Source organism: Coregonus clupeaformis, chromosome 10 (assembly GCF_020615455.1).
Source record: "Coregonus clupeaformis isolate EN_2021a chromosome 10, ASM2061545v1, whole genome shotgun sequence".
Lineage (NCBI taxonomy): Eukaryota > Metazoa > Chordata > Actinopteri > Salmoniformes > Salmonidae > Coregonus > Coregonus clupeaformis.
The window spans coordinates 32,050,565-32,066,734 of record NC_059201.1 but is presented as its reverse complement, the minus strand read 5'-3'; the positions used below and the strand labels follow the sequence as shown (position 1 = coordinate 32,066,734).

Sequence of the window (16,170 nt, the reverse complement as noted above, 5' to 3'; positions counted from 1 at the left end):
ACAACATCCCCACCGTCAAACATGGAGGTGGAAACATTATGCTTTGGGGGTGTTTTTCTGCTAAGGGGACAGGACAACTTCACCGCATCAAAGGGACGATGGACGGGGCCATGTACCGTCAAATCTTGGGTGAGAACCTCCTTCCCTCAGCCAGGGCATTGAAAATGGGTTGTGGATGGGTATTCCAGCATGACAATGACCCAAAACACACGGCCAAGGCAACAAATGAGTGGCTCAAGAAGAAGCACATTAAGGTCCTGGAGTGGCCTAGCCAGTCTCCAGAACTTAATCCCATAGAAAATCTGTGGAGGGAGCTGAAGGTTCGAGTTGCCAAACGTCAGGCTCGAAACCTTAATGACTTGGAGAAGATCTGCAAAGAGGAGTGGGACAAAATCCCTCATGAGATGTGTGCGAACCTGGTGGCCATCTACAAGAAACATCTGACCTCTGTGATTACCAACAAGGGTTTTGCCACCAAGTACTAAGTCATGTTTAGCAGAGGGGTCAAATACTTATTTCCCTCATTAAAATGCAAATCAATTTATAACATTTTTGACATGCGTTTTTCTGGATTTTGTTGTTGTTATTCTGTCTCTCACTGTTGAAATAAACCTACCATTAAAATTATAGACTGATCATTTCTTTGTCCGTGGGCAAACGTACAAAATTAGCAGGGGATCAAATACTTTTTTCCCTCACTGTACAGTTAGAACTATGCCAACCGGACAACTATTGTTTTAAGTATGTCCAATTGCTAATACTAGTGAATATGAATGTGCCCAGTCTACGCAAAAGGAATAATTTTTTACTATAAGACTTGTAGAATGTATTATACGTCAGATCAGTGTCCATTGAATGCCATATAATGCTTTCAATTAAAGTTGTAGAGTTCTCACAAGCTCTTGACAGGGTCGTATGTGTAGACATGAAGTGTCTTCATCCTCTGGCCAATGGCCATTCCCCTACTACACACAAGCAGGCTGGCCACTTACTCTTGAGATCTGTTCTGTGAGGTGGATGGGCCTCCTGAGAGGAGAATGTGGGCCAGTCAGAGAGCATGCCAACGGGGAGAGACCATCACTATTGTCAGATCTAGGTCTCCTGTATTTACAGTGGGGGAAAAAAGTATTTAGTCAGCCACCAATTGTGCAAGTTCTCCCACTTAAAAAGATGAGAAAGGCCTGTAATTTTCATCATAGGTACACGTCAACTATGACAGACAAAATGAGGGAAAAAAATCCAGAAAATCACATTGTAGGATTCTTTATGAATTTATTTGCAAATTATGGTGGAAAATAAGTATTTGGTTAATGACAAAAGTTTCTCAATACTTTGTTATATACCCTTTGTTGGCAATGACACAGGTCAAACGTTTTCTGTAAGTCTTCACAAGGTTTTCACACACTGTTGCTGGTATTTTGGCCCATTCCTCCATGCAGATCTCCTCTAGAGCAGTGATGTTTTGGGGCTGTCGCTGGGCAACACGGACTTTCAACTCCCTCCAAAGATTTTCTATGGGGTTGAGATCTGGAGACTGGCTAGGCCACTCCAGGACCTTGAAATGCTTCTTACAAAGCCACTCCTTCGTTGCCCGGGCGGTGTGTTTGGGATCATTGTCATGCTGAAAGACCCAGCCATGTTTCATCTTCAATGCCCTTGCTGATGGAAGGAGGTTTTCACTCAAAATCTCACGATACATGGCCCCATTCATTCTTTCCTTTACACGGATCAGTCGTCCTGGTTCCTTTGCAGAAAAACAGCCCCAAAGCATGATGTTTCCACCCCCATGCTTCACAGTAGGTATGGTGTTCTTTGGATGCAACTCAGCATTATTTGTCCTCCAAACACGGCGAGTTGAGTTTTTACCAAAAAGTTATATTTTGGTTTCATCTGACCATATGACATTCTCCCAATCCTCTTCTGGATCATCCAAATGCACTGTAGCAAACTTCAGACGGGCCTGGACATGTACTGGCTTAAGCAGGGGGACACGTCTGGCACTGCAGGATTTGAGTCCCTGGCGGCGTAGTGTGTTACTGATGGTAGGCTTTGTTACTTTGGTCCCAGCTCTCTGCAGGTCATTCACTAGGTCCCCCCGTGTGGTTCTGGGATTTTTGCTCACCGTTCTTGTGATCATTTTGACCCCACGGGGTGAGATCTTGTGTGGAGCCCCAGATCGAGGGAGATTATCAGTGGTCTTTTATGTCTTCCATTTCCTAATAATTGCTCCCACAGTTGATTTCTTCAAAACAATCTGCTTACCTATTGCAGATTCAGTCTTCCCAGCCTGGTGCAGGTCTACAATTTTGTTTCTGGTGTCCTTTGACAGCTCTTTGGTCATGGCCATAGTGGAGTTTGGAGTGTGACTGTTTGAGGTTGTGGACAGGTGTCTTTTATACTGATAACAAGTTCAAACAGGTGCCATTAATACGGGTAACGAGTGGAGGACAGAGGAGCCTCTTAAAGAAGAAGTTACAGGTCTGTGAGAGCCAGAAATCTTGCTTGTTTGTAGGTGACCAAATACTTATTTTCCACCATAATTTGCAAATAAATTCATAAAAAATCCTACAATGTGATTTTCTGGATTTTTTTTCTCAATTTGTCTGTCATAGTTGACGTGTACCTATGATGAAAATTACAGGCCTCTCTCATCTTTTTAAGTGGGAGAACTTGCACAATTGGTGGCTGACTAAATCATTTTTTTCCCCACTGTATGTCTCTTCACCTTTACACACCATCCAGCGCCGCAGGACAATCCCATCTAAAGTAGGTATCCTTCTGTGGCCACCTGGGCTCCAACCAGAAACAAAATGCCCAAATCTTAGGTAGAGTTCTCTCTGGGACCCCCAGAGGTATGTGAGGTATGATTCCGTCTTCCTCTAGGGCTTAGAACCAAGACCCCCCTTCAGTTCTGGAGAAAACTCTCAGGTAATAATAATAATATTAATATGCCATTTAGCAGACGCTTTTATCCAAAGCGACTTACAGTCATGCGTGCATACATTTTTGTGTATGGGTGGTCCCGGGGATCGAACCCACTACCTTGGCGTTACAAGCGCCGTGCTCTACCAGCTGAGCTACAGACAGCAATCATGTTCTCACTCAAGCCTAGACACCTCAGGCAACTGTGTGGGTTTCATTGCATTTCCATAGCTGTATATCTTTACATGGTGCCCCAGTTTGGTCTTTTTGATTAATTGTTCTGTATACATAGATGATCAATGGTGAGTTTCATGACCCTCTGGGTTCAGTTGGGAATATCCGCTCATAGATAGAATGGTTACTGTCCAAAGGTGTGGTCTCTGAAGCTCTTCGTCTTTTCTTTGTGTGTTTTATCATATTGTGTATGTACAGACAGTACTGCATCCTTCACCTTGGCCTACTAGTCCTTCCTGTGGAGATGTCTCTCAGTTCGTTTCCTATTGCTCTGTAGAGGTGTGCCATGGGCTTACACCTCCTATTTCCATCAGCAGGATGCTGGAATTCAGTAGTACAATCCTGGAGGAGGAGGCTAGCCACATATTCTCCTCCTTTCATCTTTGGTTTGACCCCATCCTCACTGCTAGGCTGGTTTATCTCCCATTCCATCAAGCCACTGCATGACTGTGGTCTGGTCACACAACCTCTTTAAGCAACACAAAGCTTGACATGCCTCTGACCTGCAGTTTAAAAGAGGAGAGGAGAGACATGTGTATTTGTGCATCCTGTTTGACACCTTTGGATCCCTAAGAGCAGAGCTGTTCTGCCTGTTCTGATGGGAGTTCAGGTTTTGTGAAAGGAAAAGGGTGTTTCACTGAATAACTTTTGATGGAGTGACTGGAGCTTTGTAAATATTAGCGGTGATGAGGAGTGTGCTGTGGAATGTGATGTTTCTTTAGTCTGTCCTCTTTGCACTGACTTGATTATCTCTGTGTATCTGTCTTTCAGGAGACGTTTACATACAGCCGACCCAGGATACCAAGAATCCTGTTATCTACGGAGTCTTCTCTGTCTCGGGGTGAGTGGCCAAACTTGTGCTAAGATACTTTTATTAGAAAATATTAACAATAATTATTGAAATATACTTTCATTGTCATATTATGTCCCTTTTTGGTTTATTTCAGTTCTTAACCCAATGAGCTGTCTGTCATCCCTCTCCATACAGCTCAGTGTTCAAGGGCTCTGCAGTGTGTGTCTACTCCATGGCTGACATCCGCCAGGTCTTCAATGGACCCTTCGCCCACAAGGAGGGGCCCAACTACCAGTGGGTGGCCTACACTGGGAAGATCCCCTACCCTCGGCCTGGGACGGTGAGCCTCACCCTCCCATGACCCTGAGTGTTGATACCATACCAAACTGGCATAAAAGACACTTAGACCTCAAATAGAAACCATTTGTCTTTCAAGCAGGACACAAACATCAGCCTCCACACCTACCCATAGGGTCCTCCTGCTATAAGAGTCCTAAAATCTCCCATTTTGTTGCTGTAATCTCCCTAGTAGTAATTTAAGTGGTTGTTGTTGTTTCTGTGGTAAGAGGCAAATGTTTTAATGCTAGTTTCATTTTCAACCACAGTGCCCCGGTGGTACGTTCACCCCCAACATGAAGTCCACCAAAGACTACCCAGACGAGGTGATCAACTTCATGCGGAACCACCCCAACATGTACAACGCTGTGTACCCAATACACAAGCGCCCCCTGGTGGTCCGGACCAACGTGGAGTACGAGTTCACCACCATCACTGTGGACCAGGTGGCCGCCGCAGACGGGAACTATGAAGTGCTGTTCCTGGGAACTGGTGAGTCCTCACTAGTCTATATTCATGTGAAATATAGTAGGCCTACCTAACTCTTTGTACAATGTCCAAAGATGCTCAACAGATTTCCTTCTGAAAGTAAAACAAAGGAGAAAACGTGTAAATAATCCCAAAGCAGTCCCGTCAGATTGACCTGGTGTCTTTCTCGCTATCATTTAACACCAGCAGCAAAGCTTCTGACCCCTTTTTGTCAAGATGGATGTTTCACCAATAAAGAGGGTCATTCTTTGCATCATTCACTTGAAGTTAAAGCTTTTGGGTTTTCTACCTGCAGGGCAGGGGGAGGGGTTGAGAGGAGAGGGAAAGGAGGGGCGGGGTTACAGTAAGGAAATCCATCACACTAATCTCACCACCGGTACGGTACAGCGGTAGAGTTTTTTCTGTTTGTCTCCTTTCTTTGAACTTTTAAAAGCTGAAGTGACATCACTCCCCTAGTGCACACAGCCCATACATGCAGCACATTATCCATTTTGTGTGTGTCTTTGTTCTGCTCTGCGTCTCTGGGAGACTAATGGGTTTTTATACGAGCACACCGTGCTCCACTATGCCCAGAGTCAGTGGAATGTCTGTCCTTTGAGCCGCTGTCAGGAGCACGCATTCACCGCTGCATTGAGACAGTCATAATGAATCTCAGGTGTCCTGCACTCAGGAATGCCTCGGTACAGTAATCAAACATGCCATTCTGTTAGGGCGCAGCTGGGCTGGCTGGGGAAATACTTACCTCTGGGCTCCTAGAGAACGGGTCACAGGGAGGAAGAGGAGGAGAATGTTATGACAGTTGACATGCAGTACTAAGCAGGTGAAAGGGATGATGTTCATATAGGGAAGGACAAAGGTGAACACAGAGAGATCTGTCTGAAAGAGGTGAAGCGTACTGTAGTGTAGTGTAAAGTCTGATGGAATGAGGAGTGAGGATTAACCTTTACATTAGCAGAGGAATGTAGTGAGGGCAGTTTGATTAACAGGCAGCAAGGCAGGGTAGTGTCGGGTTATAACTAATCTCGTTCCCAGACACTTCCGCCCAAATGTGCGAAGAGTCTGATGGAGCAATGTGTCAAACTTGGCCTTCTTTAGCCAGTAAAGAAAGACCGGCCGAAACTCCCGCCACATAGGCATTGGCTTAATCGGCTTAATCTACCAACCAATCATCGCCCACATCACCTTCCCCTTAAACCTCCTGCGTACTCTAGCGCAACACAAGCACTGAGTCACGCCTCGTTGTCGTGTGATTCGCTAAAATGAAATGATGACAAATACTCAGTAAGGTCACGCCCATAGAATTCTATGGTCACTCCCACTAAGGCCAACGTTGAATCATTGCTGTACCAGGCTTTTATGCGCAAGAGCCTGGGGACAAGGTTAGGGTACAACAGGTGTGTGTAGTAGTATTAACTCTCAGGTGTTTCCCTGGGCCACAGACAGGGGAACGGTTCAGAAGGTGATTGTTCTGCCCAGAGACGACCTGCAGACTGAAGAACTGGTCCTGGAGGAGGTAGAGGTGTTCAAGGTGAGCACTCACTGTCTTTAGTATTGTTCTATCCTCTCTCTCTCATTCTCTCTGTCTCTCTCTTTCTATATGTCTCTCTCTCTCTGTCTCTGTCTCTCTCTATGTCTCTCTCTCTCTATGTCTTTCTCTCTCTCTCTCTGTCTCTCTCTCTCTCTCTCTCTCTCTCTATGTCTCTCTCTCTCTATGTCTCTCTCTCTATGTCTATCTCTCTGTCTCTTTCTCTATGTCTCTCTCTGTCTTTCTCTCGCTCTCTTTCTCTATGTCCCTCTCTCTGTCTCTCTCTCTCTCTGTCTCTCTCTCTCTATGTCTCTCTCTCTGTCTCTCTCTCTCTCTGTCTCTCTCGCTGTCTCTCTCTTTCTCTATGTCTCTCTCTCTATGTCTCTCTCTCTCTATGTCTCTTTCTCTCTCTTTCTCTATGTCTCTCTCTGTCTCTCTCTTTCTCTATGTCGCTCTCTTTCTCTATGTATCTCTCGCTGTCTCTCTCTCTCTCTCTGTCTCTCTCTCTCTCTCTCTGTCTCTCTCTCTCTCTCTGTCTCTCTCTCTCTTTCTCTCTCTTTCTCTATGTCTCTCTCTCTGTCTCTCTCTTTCTCAATGTCGCTCTCTTTCTCTATGTATCTCTCGCTGTCTCTCTCTGTCTCTCTCTTTCTCTCTCTCTGTCTCTCTCTTTCTCTGTCTCTCTCCTTCTCTGTCTCTTTCTCTATGCCTCTATCTGTCTCTCTATGTCTCTCTCTCTCTCTCTCTCTTTCTCTCTCTCTCTCTCTCTCTGTCACTCTGTCTCTCTCTGTCTCTCTCTGTCTCTCTCTGTCTCTCTCTGTCACGCTCTGTCACTCTCTCTCTCTCTCTCTGTCTCTCCCTGTCACTCTGTCTCTCTCTGTCTCTCTCTCTATCTCTCCCTGTCACTCTATGTCTCTCTCTGTCTCTCTCTCGGTCTCTCTGTCTCTCTCTCTGTCTTTCTCTGTCTCTCTCTGTCTCTCTCTCTATGTCTCTCTGTCTCTCTGTCTCTCTCTCTCTCTCTCTCTCTCTCTCTCTCTCTCTCTCTCTCTCTCTCTCTCTCTCTCTCTCTTTCTCTCTCTTTCTCTATGTCTCTCTCTCTGTCTCTCTCTTTCTCAATGTCGCTCTCTTTCTCTATGTATCTCTCGCTGTCTCTCTCTGTCTCTCTCTTTCTCTCTCTCTGTCTCTCTCTTTCTCTGTCTCTCTCCTTCTCTGTCTCTTTCTCTATGCCTCTATCTGTCTCTCTCTGGCTTTCTCTATGTCTCTTTCTATGTCTCTCTCTGTCTCTCTATGTCTCTCTCTCTCTCTCTGTCTTTCTCTCTCTCTCTCTCTGTCACTCTGTCTCTCTCTGTCTCTCTCTGTCTCTCTCTGTCTCTCTCTGTCTCTCTCTGTCTCTCTCTGTCACGCTCTGTCACTCTCTCTCTCTCTCTCTGTCTCTCCCTGTCACTCTGTCTCTCTCTGTCTCTCTCTCTATCTCTCCCTGTCACTCTGTCTCTCTCTGTCTCTCTCTCGGTCTCTCTGTCTCTCTCTCTGTCTTTCTCTGTCTCTCTCTGTCTCTCTCTCTATGTCTCTCTGTCTCTCTGTCTCTCTCTCTCTCTGTCTCTCTCTCTCTCTCTCTCTCTCTCTCTCTCTCTCTCTCTCTCTCTCTCTCTTTCTCCTCTCTCTCTGTCTCGCTCTCTCTCTCTCTTGTTCTCTCTCTCTCTCTCTCGCCCTCTTCCTCTCTCTCTCTCTCTCTCTCTCTCTCTGCTTATACCAATGTATATTATTAATGACTTTATAAGAATCATCAATGCATTGTCTTCACATTCCAGGTTCCTACTCCCATTATAACAATGAAGATCTCGTCCAAAAGGGTAAGCATGTCTTTATAAAACCTTACCTAATAGACCAATATATCTTTCCTGGGATAAAGAGCCTAGAAAGGGAATTAAATGAAGGGAAATTATGTAGGAATGCCATGAGCTACATGTATATGTGGTCCTCTGTAGCTCAGCTGGTAGAGCATGGCGCTTGTAACGCCAAGGTAGTGGGTTCGATCCCCGGGACCACCCATATACAAAAAAGAATGTATGCACGCATGACTGTAAGTCGCTTTGGATAAAAGCGTCTGCTAAATGGCATATTATTATTATTATTATTATACAACTGTGGAACTAATGTGTCCCTTCATAATGTATAGAAGGCCTGCAGTCTTCATAATGTATAGAAGGCCTGCAGTCTGGTTTATACAATGAAAGAGAAATATGGAAAATGCATTAAACTTTAGTTTAGTCTTTCACTGTGATTAAAATAGTTGGCCATGGATACATGACATCATTCTTAAAAAGGGTTGCAATTTTACAACAGCTGATCGTAAAATCTGAAGGTTGTCTTAGAACAATGGAAATCTTATTTATAGAGTAAGGATGAGCTCTCCCAATGTGTTTACAACTCTTCCAATGAGCAAATTATATTATCACATGACATTGTTATGACTTTGATGGACTCTTGACCCCTGTAAATCTCTGCACTGAAAAAAATTTGAGCCTTCATGGAAGCCACTCAGCATCCTCTGTTCACTGATACTTATCCAGCTGTGATCTAACATCCTCCTTGGCTTCCTCTTCTCACAGCAACAGCTCTACGTGTCTTCTGAGCTTGGTGTTACCCACCTGGCCCTCCACCGCTGTGACGTGTACGGGGAGGCATGTGCTGATTGCTGCCTGGCCCGGGACCCCTACTGCGCCTGGGACGGAAAGTCCTGCTCCCGCTACTCTGCCTCGCAGAAGAGGTGAGCATCAGCATGAGCTGCTCAGAATGGCTCTATAGATTGTTGAATGGCTCTATAGATTGTTGAATGGCTCTATAGATTGGTGAAAGGCTCTATAGAGTGTTGAATGGCTCTATATATTGCTGACTGGCTCTATAGATTGTTGAATGGCTCTATAGATTGTTGAATGGCTCTATAGATTGTTGACTGGCTCTATAGATTGTTGAATGGCTCTATAGGTTGTTGAATTGCTCTATAGATTTCTGACTGGCTCTATAGATTGTTGAATGGCTCTATAGGTTGTTGAATGGCTCTATAGATTGTTGAATGGCTCTATAGGTTGTTGAATGGCTCTATAGATTGTTGAATGGCTCTATAGAGTGTTGACTGGCTCTATAGAGTGTTGAATGGCTCTATAGATTGTTGAATGGCTCTATAGATTGTTGAATGGCTCTATAGATTGTTGACTGGCTCTATAGGTTGTTGAATGGCTTCGTGGATTGTTGACTTGCTCTATAGATTGTTGAATGTGTAGAGATCCTATTAAATTACGAATTCCTAATTCTATGGTTGAATGGCTCTATAGATTGTTGAATGGCTCTATAGATGCACAAGCATTTCGCTACACCCGCATATAACATCTGCTAAACACGTGTATGTGACAAATAAAATGTGATTTTATTTGATTTATATTGTTGACTGGCTCTATGGGTTGTTGACTGGCTCTATAGATTGTTGACTGGCTCTATAGATTGTTGACTGGCTCTATAGGTTGTTGAATAGCTTCATGGAATGTGTAGAGATCCTATTAAATTACGAATTCCTAATTCTATGGTTGAATGGCTCTATAGATTGTTGAATGGTTATGTGAATTGTTGAATTTCTTCTATAGATTGGATGGTTGATGTATATGAGCCATTCAACAACCTATAGAGCCATTCAACAATCTATAGAGCCAGTTAATAGGTTGTTGAATGGCTCTATAGGTTGTTGAATGATTATCTGCAATGTTTTATGGCTATATGGATTGTTGTCTGGCTCTATGGAATGTTGAATGGCTTTGCATTTGCTTGGTAATTTATTCTCTTCTTTTATTCGGGAATACTGGTCTGACCCCTTTAGACGCAGCCGGAGGCAGGACGTCAAGTACGGGAACCCCATCCGGCAGTGCAGGGGCTTCAACTCCAATGGTAAGACCAGTATGTGCCAGTACCAGTGGGTGGATGGGTTAGAGATTTGTCTGCTAAATGACTAAAATGTAAAAATGTAAATTTTCAATGGCGGTGAATCCATCTCATTCATTTTGAGAGGACTGACTTAATTTATGCCATCACGCACCAGCATTTTCATCAAATAGATATAAAATAAAACATTGCTCTTTTGGATTTTTGGTCTTTGTGGGACATGATACTGAATCTATGGTTGCCATGGTGTCTTTCTCTCTCAGCTAATAAGAACACCCTGGAGATGGTGCAGTATGGGGTGGAGGGCAGCAGCACCTTCCTGGAGTGCCAGGCCCGTTCTCCCCACGCAGCCATCAAGTGGCACCTGCAGAGGGACAACAGTGACCGCCGGAAAGAGGTAAGCAGCCATCTATGACGCACACAATATCACTCAAACTAGTTTTCTTCCCAAAACACTGTTGAGATCTATACTCTCTGCCCAATTGAACTGTATACTCAGACATATTAAGGGATACCATGAACTAAGGTAACTCGAACCATACATCACCTCTCTGACAGGGAGTTTATAGGTTTAGGAGTAAATCTCTCAAGAATGACATGATGTTCCCCTCTCTTGACAGCACTTTGTCAGGCTGCTGTATGTTTAATCTGAAAGCTGACGTTGTCGGTCTATTGATGTATTACTGTTGTCAGTCTATTGATGTATTACTGTTGTCAGTCTATTGATGTATTACTGTTGTCCGTCTTTTGATGTATTACTGTTGTCAGTCTATTGATGTATTACTGTGATAAAGAGATAACATCCATCCAGATATGATAACCAGGTGGTTGGTTTTCATTTACATTTACATTTACGTCATTTAGCAGACGCTCTTATCCAGAGCGACTTACAAATAGGTGCATTCACCTTATAGCCAGTGGGATAACCACTTTACAATATTGTTGTTGTTTTGTGTTTTTTTTTTGTTTTTGGGGGGGGGTTGGAGTAAAGGGGGGGGTAGAAGGATTACTTTATCCTATCCCAGGTATTCCTTAAAGAGGTGGGGTTTCAAATGTCTCCGGAAGGTGGTGAGTGACTCCGCTGTCCTGGCGTCGTGAGGGAGCTTGTTCCACCATTGGGGTGCCAGAGCAGCGAACAGTTTTGACTGGGCTGAGCGGGAACTATGCTTCCGCAGAGATAGGGGAGCCAGCAGGCCAGAGGTGGATGAACGCAGTGCCCTCGTTTGGGTGTAGGGACTGATCAGAGCCTGAAGGTACGGAGGTGCCGTTCCCCTCACAGCTCCGTAGGCAAGCACCATGGTCTTGTAGCAGATGCGAGCTTCAACTGGAAGCCAGTGGAGTGTGCGGAGGAGCGGGGTGACGTGAGAGAACTTGGGAAGGTTGAACACCAGACGGGCTGCGGCATTCTGGATGAGTTGTAGGGGTTTAATGGCACAGGCAGGGAGCCCAGCCAACAGCGAGTTGCAGTAATCCAGACGGGCGATGACAAGTGCCTGGATTAGGACCTGTGCCGCTTCCTGTGTAAGGCAGGGTCGTACTCTCCGAATGTTGTAGAGCATGAACCTGCAGGATCGGGTCACCGCCTTGATGTTAGCGGAGAACGACATGGTGTTGTCCAGGGTCACGCCAAGGCTCTTCACACTCTGGGAGGAGGACACAACGGAGTTGTCAACCGTGATGGCGAGATCATGGAACGGGCAGTCCTTCCCCGGGAGGAAGAGCAGCTCCGTCTTGCCGAGGTTCAGCTTGAGGTGGTGATCCGTCATCCATACTGATATGTCTGCCAGACATGCAGAGATGCGATTCGCCACCTGGTTATCAGAAGGGGGGAAAGGAGAAGATTAGTTGTGTGTCGTCAGCGTAGCAATGATAGGAGAGGCCATGTGAGGATATGACAGAGCCAAGTGACTTGGTGTATAGCGAGAATAGGAGAGGGCCTAGAACTGAGCCCTGGGGGACACCAGTGGTGAGAGCACGTGGTGCGGAGACAGCTTCTCGCCACGCCACTTGGTAGGAGCGACCGGTCAGGTAGGACGCAAGAGTGAGCCGCGCCGGAGATGCCCAGCTCGGAGAGGGTGGAGAGGAGGATCTGATGGTTCACAGTATCAAAGGCAGCAGACAGGTCTAGAAGGACAAGAGCAGAGGAGAGAGAGTTAGCTTTAGCAGTGCGGAGAGCCTCTGTGACACAGAGAAGAGCAGTCTCAGTTGAATGACCAGTCTTGAAACCTGACTGGTTTGGATCAAGAAGGTCATTCTGAGAGAGATAGCAAGAGAGTTGGCTAAAGACGGCACGCTCAATAGTTTTGGAGAGAAAAGAAAGAAGGGATACTGGTCTGTAGTTGTTGACATCAGAGGGATCGAGTGTTGGTTTTTTGAGAAGGGGGTGCAACTCTCGCTCTCTTGAAGACGGAAGGGACATAGCCAGCGGTCAAGGATGAGTTGATCAGCGAGGTGAGGTAAGGGAGAAGGTCACCGGAGATGGTCTGGAGAAGAGAGGAGGGAATAGGGTCAAGCGGGCAGGTTGTTGGGCGGCCTGCCGTCACAAGTCGCAAGATTTTATCTGGAGAGAGAGGGGAGAAAGAAGTCAAAGCATAGGGTAGGGCAGTGTGAGCAGGACCAGCAGTGTCATTTGACTTAACAAACGAGGATCGGATGTCTTCAACCTTCTTTTCAAAATGGTTGACGAAGTCATCCACAGAGAGGGAGGGGATTCAGCAGGGAGGAGAATGTGGCAAAGAGCTTCCTGGGGTTAGAGGCGGATGCTTGGAATTTAGAGTGGTAGAAAGTGGCCTTAGCAGCAGAAACAGATGAAGAAAATGTAGAGAGGAGGGAGGAAAAGATGGCAGGTCTGCAGGGAGTCTAGTTTTCTTCCATTTCCGCTCAGCTGCCCGGAGCTCTGTTCTGTGAGCTCGCAATGAGTCATCAAGCCACGGAGCTGGAGGGGGAGGACCGAGCCGCCAGGAGGATAGGGGACATAGAGAGTCAAAGGATGCAGAAAGGGAGGAGAGGAGGGTTGAGGAGGCAGAATCAGGAGATTGGAGGGAGAAGGATTGAGCAGAGGGAAGAGATGATAGGATGGAAGAGGAGAGAGTAGCGGGAGAGAGAGAGCGAAGCTTGCGACGGCGCATTACCATCTGTGTAGGGGCAGAGTGAGTAGTGTTGGAGGAGAGGGAGAGAGAAAAGGATACAAAGTAGTGGTCGGACACTTGGAGGGGAGTTGCAGTGAGATTAGTAGAAGAACAGCATCTAGTAAAGATGAGGTCAAGCGTATTGCCTGCCTTGTGAGTAGGGGGGGGGCGGTGAGAAGGTGAGGTCAAAAGAGGAGAGGAGTGGAAAGAAGGAGGCAGAGAGAAATGAGTCAAATGTAGACGTAGGGAGGTTGAAATCCCCCAGAACTGTGAGGTGTGAGCCATCCTCAGGAAAGGAGCTTATCAAGGCGTCAAGCTCATTGATGAACTCTCCAAGGGAACCTGGAGGGCGATAGATGACAAGGATATTAAGCTTAAATGGGCTAGTGACTGTTTTCAACCTGAAGTGGTAAAGCCCAAACTGTCCCAGTACCAAAAGGATGGGCCCATACATAAAACAACATAAGACCCGCTCATAGTTTCTCACCCTGAGGCGATTGTTAAACTTTATAGTGTAACTTATGTTTCATTGGCTTTTCTGTTGGATTCTGCCTATCCCCATTGGCATGGCTCAGTTGGCAGGGCTGTTGCTCAGCACATCTGATTCTGGATAGAAAATCTGTCAGCGGCTAATAACACTCTTGGATATGTATCAGGGAAACATCAAAAGACAATGGAAAACATCACTAGAGCACTTACTTAACTGCAGGTCAATGTGGATTGTGTTAGTGGAAGAATGTACAGGTAGTCATAACACTGATATAGTGGTATAGTTGGTGGTTGGTGATGATGCTGTGCTGCCAACAAGAGCAGGAAATTAGCTGTCAGCTTGGCCTCTCCTCTGATGTTTCTAACCTGGCATTACATCTTGCCTTATTTCTTCCTTGTAGCTCATAACTCTCTCTCTCTCTCTCTCTCTCTCTCGCTCTCGCTCTCGCTCTCGCTCTCGCTCCCGCTCTCTCTCACACTCTTTCTCTCGCTCTCTTCTCTCTCTTTCTCTCTCTCACTCTCTCTCTCACGCTCTCTCTCTCTCTCTCTCTCTCAGATGCGCTCTGACGGGCGGGTACTGAAGACAGAGCAGGGTCTGCTGCTGCGTTCTCTCCAGCCCTCAGACTCCGGGGTGTACCAGTGCACGGCCACAGAGAAGAACTTCAAACACACGCTGGTCAAGCTGCAGCTGGTGGTCCTGTCCGGCCGAGCCGTCAACAACCTCCTGGTGGAGGGTGGGGGGCTGGGGCCGTCTCCGCCCAGTGCGGGTCAGTACAAGGACCTGCTGACCATCCTGAGCCAGCCGGAGATGGGCCTAATCAACCAGTACTGTGAGGACTACTGGAAACTGGGTGACTCCATGATGGGAGCCATAAAGGGCAAAGACACGAAAGAGCTAAAGGAGCAGAAGAAACCACGCAACCGCCGACATCACGGCGAGGGAGAGGAGGAGGAGGAGGTGGAGACATGAGGGGTCCCTTAACTCTCCCAAACCTCAACCGCACCCTATGGAAACTGGGAAAGACTCAATTTAAGAGAGTGACGAGGTGAAAGATAATCAAAAACCACAAATAAAATAAACAGAAGTGGTAAAAAACAAGAGGCATACAAACACACCCCACATCCCTTTGAACAATACAGTATATGATACACAGTATTTATTGTAGGTTGTATATAGTATCATTCTGTGGATTTCTTTGTACTTATAGAAAAATGCTCTTTGTGTATAGGTACCTTTTGGGCAAATGTTATTGTTATTATTGTTATTAATTGTATTATTGTTGTTACTGTCATTACAAAATTCTTAATCTTTCCATCTTTCAACATTGACAGCTCTGTTTGGAATGTGTAAACTGGCATGTAAAGGCTGTTCATTGTGAACTGAAAGGTGTCATTGTAAACAGAGAAATTAACTGAGGGTTGGGGTAGATGGAGATACAGTATATCTTGCTTGTTGTTTGCTTTGACAGAAATTCAATAGTCATATTATGAATAAAATCACATTGCAGGATTTTTAATGAATTTATTTGCAATTTATGGTGGAAAATAAGTATTTGGTTAATAACAAAAGTTTCTCAATACTTTGTTATATATCCTTTGTTGGCAATGACACAGGTCAAACGTTTTCTGTAAGTCTTCACAAGGTTTTCACACACTGTTGCTGGTATTTTGGCCCATTCATCCATGCAGATCTCCTCTAGAGCAGTGATGTTTTGGGGCTGTCGCTGGGCAACACAGACTTTCAACTCCCTCCAAAGATTTTCTATGGGGTTGAGATCTGGAGACTGGCTAGGCCACTCCAGGACCTTGAAATGCTTCTTACGAAGCCACTCCTTCGTTGCCCGGGCGGTGTGTTTGGGATCATTGTCATGCTGAAAGACCCAGCCACGTTTCATCTTCAATGCCCTTGCTGATGGAAGGAGGTTTTCACTCAAAATCTCACGATACATGGCCCCATTCATTCTTTCCTTTACACGGATCAGTCGTCCTGGTCCCTTTGCAGAAAAACAGCCCCAAAGCATGATGTTTCCACCCCCATGCTTCACAGTAGGTATGGTGTTCTTTGGATGCAACTCAGCATTCTTTGTCCTCCAAACACGACGAGTTGAGTTTTTACCAAAAAGTTATATTTTGGTTTCATCTGACCATATGACATTCTCCCAATCTTCTTCTGGATCATCCAAATGCACTCTAGCAAACTTCAGACGGGCCTGGACATGTACTGGCTTAAGCAGGGGGACACGTCTGGCACTGCAGGATTTGAGTCCCTGGCGGCGTAGTGTGTTACTGATGGTAGGCTTTGTTACTTTGGTCCCAGCTCTCTGCAG

The 16,170-nt window shown here is 45.8% G+C and overlaps 1 protein-coding gene across 2 annotated transcripts in view; it reads left to right on the top strand.

Moving 5' to 3' along the window:
- Positions 1 to 15,395, top strand: part of LOC121575029 (semaphorin-3F-like) — a 107,610-nt gene extending 92,215 nt beyond the window's left edge. For both annotated transcript variants that reach the window (XM_041887799.1, XM_041887797.1), the window contains 9 exons: positions 3,928 to 3,997; positions 4,145 to 4,289; positions 4,555 to 4,777; positions 6,214 to 6,302; positions 8,105 to 8,146; positions 8,906 to 9,063; positions 10,150 to 10,232; positions 10,490 to 10,623; positions 14,400 to 15,395. In XM_041887799.1, the coding sequence (XP_041743733.1) occupies positions 3,928 to 3,997; positions 4,145 to 4,289; positions 4,555 to 4,777; positions 6,214 to 6,302; positions 8,105 to 8,146; positions 8,906 to 9,063; positions 10,150 to 10,232; positions 10,490 to 10,623; positions 14,400 to 14,813 (1,358 nt within the window). In that variant the 3' untranslated portion in view covers positions 14,814 to 15,395. The remainder of the gene's footprint in view (positions 1 to 3,927; positions 3,998 to 4,144; positions 4,290 to 4,554; positions 4,778 to 6,213; positions 6,303 to 8,104; positions 8,147 to 8,905; positions 9,064 to 10,149; positions 10,233 to 10,489; positions 10,624 to 14,399) is intronic.
- The last annotated feature ends 775 nt before the right edge of the window (positions 15,396 to 16,170 follow it).